This window comes from Cnephaeus nilssonii, assembly GCF_951640355.1.
Source record: "Cnephaeus nilssonii genome assembly, chromosome: 1".
NCBI lineage: Eukaryota > Metazoa > Chordata > Mammalia > Chiroptera > Vespertilionidae > Cnephaeus > Cnephaeus nilssonii.
Window position 1 is genome coordinate 59,249,444 of NC_137072.1, and position 9,221 is coordinate 59,258,664.

At 41.8% G+C, this 9,221-nt stretch overlaps 1 protein-coding gene across 1 annotated transcript in view; it reads right to left on the reverse strand.

Moving 5' to 3' along the window:
* MMRN1 (multimerin 1) overlaps window positions 1-5,131 on the reverse strand; it is a gene marked incomplete at both ends in the record, with an annotated part of 46,217 nt that extends 41,086 nt beyond the window's left edge. Inside the window, one exon of the mRNA XM_079773102.1 lies at window positions 4,554-5,131. Within this exon, the coding sequence (XP_079629228.1) occupies window positions 4,554-5,131 (578 nt within the window). The remainder of the gene's footprint in view (window positions 1-4,553) is intronic.
* Between the last annotated feature and the right edge of the window lie 4,090 nt (window positions 5,132-9,221).

Below are 9,221 nucleotides of genomic sequence, written 5' to 3' on the forward strand. Positions count from 1 at the left end.
CTTTCTAAGTGCCTGGCTCTGAAGTAAGCAGTGAATAGAATAGTAAATAAGAAAGGCAAGGTTCCTATTTTTATGGGATGCATGTTCTACTGTTAAAAGACATAAAATATACAACTGTTTACATACATAGACCCAATAATTTTAAATAGTGCTATGAAAAAAATAAGGGTGATAAAATAAGGATGGCAACTTTACACTGAGTAGTCAGCAAGGTCTCTGATGTGGGACATTAAAGTTGCAGTTTCGTGAGGAAAAGAAGTCCTTCATTCTAAATACTGAAAGAAGAGCATTCTAGCAAGAGTGAACAGAAAGTTTCCTCGAGATGCATGTTAATTTGACATGCTCAGCAACCAGAAAGAAGGCCAGCATGGCTGGAGGAAGTGGAGTGGAGTGACCATGGATCCTAATGGAAGATCTATATATATAAAAGCCTAAGTGACTGTTACGACCGAATGACTGGAATGACCAGTTGACCAGTCGCTATGATGTGCACTGACCACCAGGAGGCAGACACTCAATACAGAAGCTGCCCCCTGGTGGTCAATGGACTCCTACAGCCAACCTCCCACAGCCAGCCCCCATTGGCCCCTGGTGCTAAACCCGCTTCTGGGTGGGAGTTTTGTACATAGCAGAGCACCTTTCTCACTGAGATCTATTGAAAGTCAGCCCTTGACACAAGGGTTTGTCTCCCTCCAATCCTCTCCCTTCCCTGGGGGCTGCCGGCCGTGGTGGCGGTGCAGTGGCGAGGAAAGGAGGGGGGGGGGAGGCAGGGAACTGCATGGTGGTAGAGCACCAACAGTGGCATCAGTGTCTGGCATCCATTTCTTCTGCGCCCAGCCTGGTGACCATTGCCTCCTCTCCTGTCCCTGCCTGGGCCTTCAGGCCTGGGCTGGGACAGGAACTGGGGGGTGGGTGGTGGCGGACGCAGCTCTTTCCCAGGGGGGCTAAGGGCTGGCTCCCTCCTTGGGGCCGGTGGCCAACCTCCCGTGGTCCCTCCCCAACCATGTATGAATTCTTGCACCAGGCCTCTAGTGAGATCATAAAGATAGGCAGGCTCATGTCAAGTAAGACCTGTGATCTCTGATGAGAATTCAGCATTTTATTCTAAATGTAATGGGAAACTACTGAGTAATTTTGAGCATGTGAGCAAAATATAAAATTCACAGATTTTAAGACACACATCTCTGCAATCAAAAATATATTTTGAAATGAATAATATCTTTCAGTCAGTATTGGTTGGACAGTTTCATTGATATTTTCATTTTAAATATGCAAAAAATTGATATATAGTAAAAAATATCCCTACGTCTAAGAGATAAGTAAAGCTAAAAATTCTAAGAAATAATGCTGTCATGCTTTCCTTTCTTGTTAGTATATCATGTAATAGGCCACAATAGATGAAGTCATATGTCCAATGAAATCCTATCTAATAAAAGAGAAACATGCAAATTGACCGTACCTCCACTATGCCCACAAGCCACGCCTACTAGCCAATCAGGAGAAAGTTTGCAAATTAACCCAACAAATATATGGCAGTGGCCACAGAGCTGGAGAGAGAAGGAGGCTTGGGTTGCCCCTGGCAATGGAGGAAGCCAAGCTTTCCGCCCACCCTGGCCTGCCCTGGCCTCCGCTCAAGGCTACAAAGTTTCAATTATAGAAGATAAATAAATCCCAACAAAAATGGCAGCAGTCACAGAGCTGGAGCCAGCCAAAGACTTGGGTTGCCCCTAGCGATGGAGGAAGCCAAGCTTCCTGCTTGCCCTGGCTGGCCCTGGCCTCCACTCAAGGCTACAAAGTTTCAATTATAGACAATAACTAAATCCCAGATACCAGGGCCTCTGTTTGGGTCCCCGGGGGTGTGGCTGGCCTGCAAACTACCACAGACCCCTCGCCCAGGCCTCCCCATGTCCCAAGGGAACCCCCACCCTGATCCAGGACACCCTTCAGGGCAAACCAGCCAGCCCTCACCCATTCACCAGGCCTCTATCCTATCTAATAAAAGAGTAATATGCAAATTGACCATCACTCCAACACATAAGATGGCCGCCACAAGATGGCCAGAAGGGGAGGGCAGTTTGGAGGGACCAGGCCTGCAGGGGAGGGCAGTTAGGGGTGACCAGGCTGGCAGGGGAGGGCAGTTAGAGGCAATCAGGCTGGCAGGGGAGCTGTTAGGCATCAATCAGGCTGGCAGGGGAGTGGTTAGGGGGTGATCAGGCTGGCAGGCAGAAGTGGTTAGGGGGAATCAGGAAGGCAGGCAGGCGAGCAGTTGGGAACCAGCAGTCCTGGATTGTGAGAGGGATGTCCGACTGCCTGTATAGGCCTGATCCTATTGAGATTGGGACTAAACGGGCAGTAGGACATCCCTCGAGCATTCCCAGATTGGAAAGGGTGCAGGCTGGGCTGAGGGACACCCCCCCCCCATGCACGAATTTCGTGTACTGGGCCTCTAGTACATTAATAAAATGATTTAAAAGTTTAAACACCTTAAATTTAAACAATGTCATATGTCAAATCTATTCAATAAAAAGTTTTTTTAAAATATCTTACTTGTGTGGAACATGCATCACAGAACACAAGAGTGGAAATATGGGCAAGTTAAATAATAGAGACTAGGAATAGGATAGTGTAGTGAAGGTGGAGAAAAGCTGAGGAGCCCTAACTGGTTTGGCTCAGTGGATAGAGCGTCGGCCTGCAGACTCAAGGGACCCAGGTTGGATTCCAGTCAAGGGCATGTACCTTGGTTGCGGGCACATCCCAAGTAGGTAGTGTGCAGGAGGCAGGTGATTGATGTTTCTCTCTCTCATCGATGTTTCTAACTCTCTCTCCCTCTCCCTTCTCTGTAAAAAATCAATAAAATATATATATTTTTTTAAAAAAGAAAAAGAAAAGCTGAGGAATCGGGAATATATTGGAGGAGGTACTAAGAAGATTATTCTTTTCTTTGTTAAAGGCTAGAGGGAAAGAGAATGTCAAGAATATATCCAAGAGCCCAGCTGGCATGGCTCAGTGGTTGAGCATTGGCCTATGAATCAGGAAGTCATGGTTCAATTCCCAGTTAGGGCACGTGCCTGGGTTGTGGACTTAATTCCCAGTGTGGGTGGGGTGTTCAGGAAGCAGCCGATCAATGATACTCTCTCATCATTGATGCTTCTCTCTCTCTCTCTCTCTCTCTCTCTCTCTCTCTCTCTCTCTCTCTCTCTCTCTCTCTTTCTTCCTCTCTGAAGTCAATAAAAATATATTAAAAAATAATATATCCAAGGTTTCTAATTATGAAACTAGCCATCACTGAGAGATCGTGAAGATTTAAATTCAAGTATGTGTGTGCAGGGGCTGTAGTTGTGGGAGAAGTTAAGTAAGCAGTTGCTGTGTTCCAGTACCTCATTTCACCTATTATCCTCTCAGGGAAGGCTTGCTCACCTCCCTTGTAGGCCATGCACCCTCCTATATATTCTCATAAGCTTCATTCAGAATGCTTATCACTGTTTTATGGCAACATCAGCATTTGTGATACAGTTTTTCCTCCTCATACCCTTCCCACTGGTCTGTAGAATCCATGAGAGCAGGACAACGGGAGTTTTTGTTCATTCTTTTACATTCAGCACAAGCACCATGCTGTGGACAGATCATGTCCCCAGCAAATACTTACTCAACGCATAAACGCATTAATCCTAATTTCTTCTTTTTATCCTGCCTATTTCAAAGTGCTTGGTCACTGACAAACATCCACTCTACTAGACAGGAAACCACACACAGCTCTGATGTAGCCAGGAGTGACTAACTGCAGTGCTAAGATGAGAGAGAGTGAACAATGTGACAAAATATGCCAGAAAAATAAAAAATCCTATAGACATACATATTCCTTTTATTTAGAATCACTATAACATTCCAAAAGCAGTAGGAAAAAATGTTATTTTTTTAAATCCCAAATTATCTCAAATTAGTTACCCCAAATCAACCAGGTTTTATTTGTACTTCTTCCACAACATCTGTATCTCACTTATGAAGAAACTGAGGTTCAGGGAGATCAACTGACTTGCTCAAAGTTTTGAATCTAGATAGTATGGGAGCCAGGATTCCAACCTAGGACTACTTGGTTTGATCTTGATAACTGTATGCGTTCCACAGCACCAGGCTGTTTCAATCTTTAAATCTGTTCACATCCCAACTATATTGACTTTCCCCCCCCCCCCCCTTTCATGTTGTGGGTGTAATTCTGAGCACAGCCAACATACCCTTGAGTTGAATGAACTGAACGAACAGTCACTGTGGTGTTACATTCTTTGAGTAACTATCCCAAGGAAAAATACCTCTGTAAGTGACTTTGACAACTCCAATGAAAAGAGAATTGTTGCATTTTGTTCGCTCATCTTTTCTCCATTAGATAAGGTAACACTTAATTGCATCGTCCTAACTGAAATATGGTTCACTTTCACCTCAAATACAAAATTATTTTCTGGGAGTGAGATAGTTGAACGGTTAGCTTGCAATCTTACAGACCTTATAGTTAGGGGGCGGGGGGGGGGGGGGGGGGAGGAGAAAAGAATGTTTCTTACTTCCCTCTCGTTGTCTCAAAGCTTGACTTTTGATAGCTGGCTCTCTGGCTTTCTCTGGCGTCACCTCTGCTGAGAGATGTTTCCCGTGGGGATCGATTGCCCACGCCGCCCGCTGAGTTCAGAGAAGTCACTTGGTTCGACTTGCCGGCAAAGCTCTGAAGAAATTTCAGCGTGGAGTTGGAGAGGACCACGGACTGGGCTCTGGGACCGAACTCGATGCTTGATCTGGTCAGAGGGGCAAGAGTTTGCAGCTTCAGCACCCGCTCTTCGGTCTCCGCTGTGGACGTGAGGGCTGGGCGTCCCACACCCGCAGGAGCAGCGCTGGTCTCCCCGGGAAGCGAGGCTGACGGCAGGAGCCCTTCTGCTGAGGTCCTGGTCCCAGTGACCATCTCCGCGGACAGGATCTGAGGGGTGGGCAGCGTTCGGTGACGTGGTAGTTTATTGAGAGGAACCGAAGCAGAGGCCATCTCCTGGGAGTTCTCATCCTCAGACGTGGTCCAGGTCTGCGTGGTGTCCTTAAGCCCAAAGCCCCCGCTCCATACACTGGAAAGCAGGACAAACAGCCTTGCTCCCTGCATCTCAGTGGTTGGAAGCCAGAAAGCTCATGTGCAACTGGGGAGGGAGTCCTTCTAGCCTCTTCGACGGCTGCTTCCACACTGGCTCCGCTGAGACAGAGCTTTGCCAGCGGGAGATGTGCAGAAGGAAACAGGTTTCTGTGTTTTGAAGCGGACTCAGGAAGTCTGCTTTCCTGTTTCTGTAGGTTCGGTGTGATCTATGACCTCTGGTCGGATGGGTCTATGGAAGCGAGAAGGGTTTCTGACGAGGCTGAGGGCAAATGGGAAAACAGAGGCAATGGTTACCAGGAAAACTCAGGAGAAAAAAATATGAAGTAACTTTGCTTCCCGTAGGCACACCTCTGCTTCACATGTTGCTCATTTGGAAGAGGAACTTCATGCTGACAATGGGGAGCATGGAGCTGGTTTGGATGGACTGAATGAAAGAGGTTGCCGTTTTGTTCTCCTACACAAGGACATGGAGAAAAAAATGTGTCACCCTTCTTTTCCACTGTGCCCCATCCAAAGAGCCACCTTTTATTCAAGCGCTTATACACATGCACGCATAGAAACAAAAACTCCTTTGTGGTGTCTCTGCCCTTTCACACATCACAGGCTGAATAAATGGGGGGGAAAATTAAACCCATTTTTACAAATACACTTCAGCTGTAGCATTACGTGAAGTTAATCTGAATTATAAGTAATAAAAAAGCATAAATAATTGAATTATACAGGTATGTAAGGAGTTCACTTTAAATTTTGCTCTCAGAACATTTACCAGAACTAATTAATGAAATGAATAATCAGAATTTTACTTACTCTATTTTCTAATTCTGATCTTCTAGTGGTTGGGGGTAATTAGTATTTTACCACTAAGGAATGTATGAAGAAAAAGTGAAGTCACATGAGAATACAATAAAATGGGATCATATATAATGCTTTGGCACTTTTTCTGTGGTACAAAAGTATATTAACTGTAAGAAATAGAGAACTAAATTGATCAAATGCTTTTCTATGACTATTTTTTCTAGTAGATATGCTTTATGGGATTTGTGATCTCACCACTCTATCAAATCTCTGATTCTCAGACTTCAATTAAGCTCTCTCATCCATAAAATGTTCCACAGGAGACTCAGTATATATAAATAACAAGTTCATTCATTCATTCATTCATTCATTCAATAATTACTCAAACCCTAAGTTGGCTTCATCAGAGCACTTTCTTAGGTACTGAGATTATAAAGGAAAATACCAATATTCTTGGCTTTTATTTGCTTATGTTCTATTATGTGTTATCTGAAAACTAGATCCATATGTAATTAATATTCCTGTCAACCTCTGTGCCAAGCATTAGGCACTTGCTAAATATTTAGTCATGTAATGTTTTCTTTCAGAATTGGAAAATGTGAAACCTAGTAACCTGTTTGGTTATGTATTATTATAGACATACTTTTGTTCCTAATCCTGGATACAGGTCACCAGAATTAGCAACAAGGCCTTATTTTTTTCAATGAATTACTAACTACTTGGTCTTAGTACTTTTTCTCTTCCTTAGTCTTCACCATTCATTTCTGATCTTCTAGTGGTTGGGGGTAATTTCTATGAGTACATTTTTAACATATTAGAAAATATGTAATATAAGGTTATTTAAACTAAAACACATTAATCAGCAGCACCTCCAATTGAATTTGATAGGGAATACAAAATATCTAAGTCTCAGACATACCCCAGAAAAATCCCACAAACCAAAAATGTCCAGCACAGACAAGCCAGGCAGTAATTAGTTACTAAAAAACAGCAAAGAAACTCCACAATTTTCAAAGCACAAACACGGTTTTTAGTCCTAAGAAAAAGGCATTATAGCTTCTTTATCTAAAAAAGTTATAGGCAACTAACAGCCCTTAGCTTTGAGCAGAATAGTAATTGGGAAAAACCCAAGTAAATTTTTTCTACTTAATAGCATACAATTTTAAATCCATTTCCATAGTTAAATAGACTATTCTGAAAGTGTAAGAAGCAACTGGAATAATGGTGCACATGTTTTGAAGAAAAAAAATCTTGATCCTGCTCAGGACAAATGAACTTTAGTGGTAAAGGGTCACTCATTGGATTTACAATTGATAACAAATAAATAGCTCTCAATGGTAATAAAAACTGAACTGATATATGCATAAACCATGGACACAGACAATGGGGTGGTGAAGACCTGGGGAGGGGGGCAGGGCAGGCTAGAAGGGGTCAATGGGGGGGAAGGAGGACATTATGTATTACTTTCAACAATAAAGATTAAAAAAAAAAAAACACTGAACTGAGCTAAGTAATTATTTTGCCTCTTGTAAGGTATTGACCAATAATGACTTTTAGTTATCCTTAATCCAGCTTACAAGGACCTTGTGATCAAAAGGTACCAGATCTCATGATCAATTCACTCAGCTCTCTTAGCTGTAACTCCCCAGAGAATCCCCAGCTCATATGATGGTTTTAGATGTATGGGTTATCCCTTAATTGAATAGACAAACTATTAGTACTTCAGATACTGTCAGAGGCCTAATCTTAAATTCTGTTTTCTGAAACTCACTAATGCTCATCAAATAACAATTAAGAAAAACCATATTCCTGGGATTACAGCCTGAAGAATGAATACTCAATCCATTCTTCTAGCTATTCTAAATACCACCCTTGGATTGAACTATAGCATCAGAGTTTTGTATACTTGCACCCTATCATTCTGCTGTACACCCATTGCCCACTAGATGGTTTATATCCAATTATGTTTTAATCTATTGCCATTTATTCATCTCTAGTAATTTTATAAAAAGGAAATGATGAAACTCATTATATTATATGCTATCAGAAGGTTTTTGTCATTTTTCATTGTATCATAAACACAGGATGGAATATATATTGCAAAATGAGTTATAAGTGATGAGATAAAAGTTTTATTTTCTTCCCTTATAATACATATGAATTAAATTTCTAATCACAAGAAAAAACAAAAATGTTTATTAAGCAGAAACTGAGCCTGGTCCCCTTGATAAGGAAGATTCTTTGGCTAGGGGACCTTATCCACTGGAGCAGAGTGGGGAGGGGAACTTGCGGTTAAGGCCATCTGAGGCTCTCTTATTTCACATGTCAAGGCAGTACATAATATTGCATCTTAATTTTAGTCCTTATACCACACAAAGGTTAGAAAGCTCTATTGTAAAGGATAAAGAACTCTCTGGAGCATTGCATTGCTCAGATATCAAATTTAATTAAAAGGTAAATCCTGATCATATTCTCAAAGTATTTAAAGACTGTGGTGAGTTAAAACTAATTAAGGCTGCAATAACCTGAGTTTCAATTAGACCTAGCTCAACTACAAATTGGGGTGGTTCAGCTCCTGCAGTGGAGACCTGACAGGAAAAGGGGTATTCCCCTCTCTGAGGTAAATATTATTTACTAAAGTTCTTTTACTCATAATGCCTCTCATATAATAAAATAATTATGAGGCAAATGAATAATTTTTTTCTTTGTTAATCCTCACCCAACGATATTTTTCCACTAACTTTTAGGGAGAGTGGAAGGGACTGGGAGAGAAACAGAGAGAGAAACATTGATGTGAGAGAGACACATCCATTGATTGCCTCCTGCACTTGCCCCACTGGGACCCGGAATAGAGCCTGCAACCGAGGTATGTGCCCTTGGCCAGGAATCAAACCCCTGACCCTTCAGTCCAAGGGCCAACGCTCTATCCAGCCAAAACAAATAAAATTTTAACCCATAGTCAAGAAGACATCAATTGAAAATATCCAGAAAAGGCCCCAATATTAGAAATATCAGAAAGGCAATTTAAAATAAGTATAATAGAATGGGGTGGAGAATGTGAGCTACATGTCTTGAATGCAAACGGAATTTCAGTAAAGATGAAAACTATAATAAAATATCATATAGAACTACTAGAAATAAAACAATATCAGAAATAAAAATATATTTGTTAAGCTTACTAGCACATAAGTAATATTTAAGAAAACACTATCAGTTAATATGAATTCAGGTCAAAAAGAGATTATCCAAATTGAAACAGAGAAAATAAATATATAGACTAAAAGGAAAGTGTCTGAGATTTGTGGGA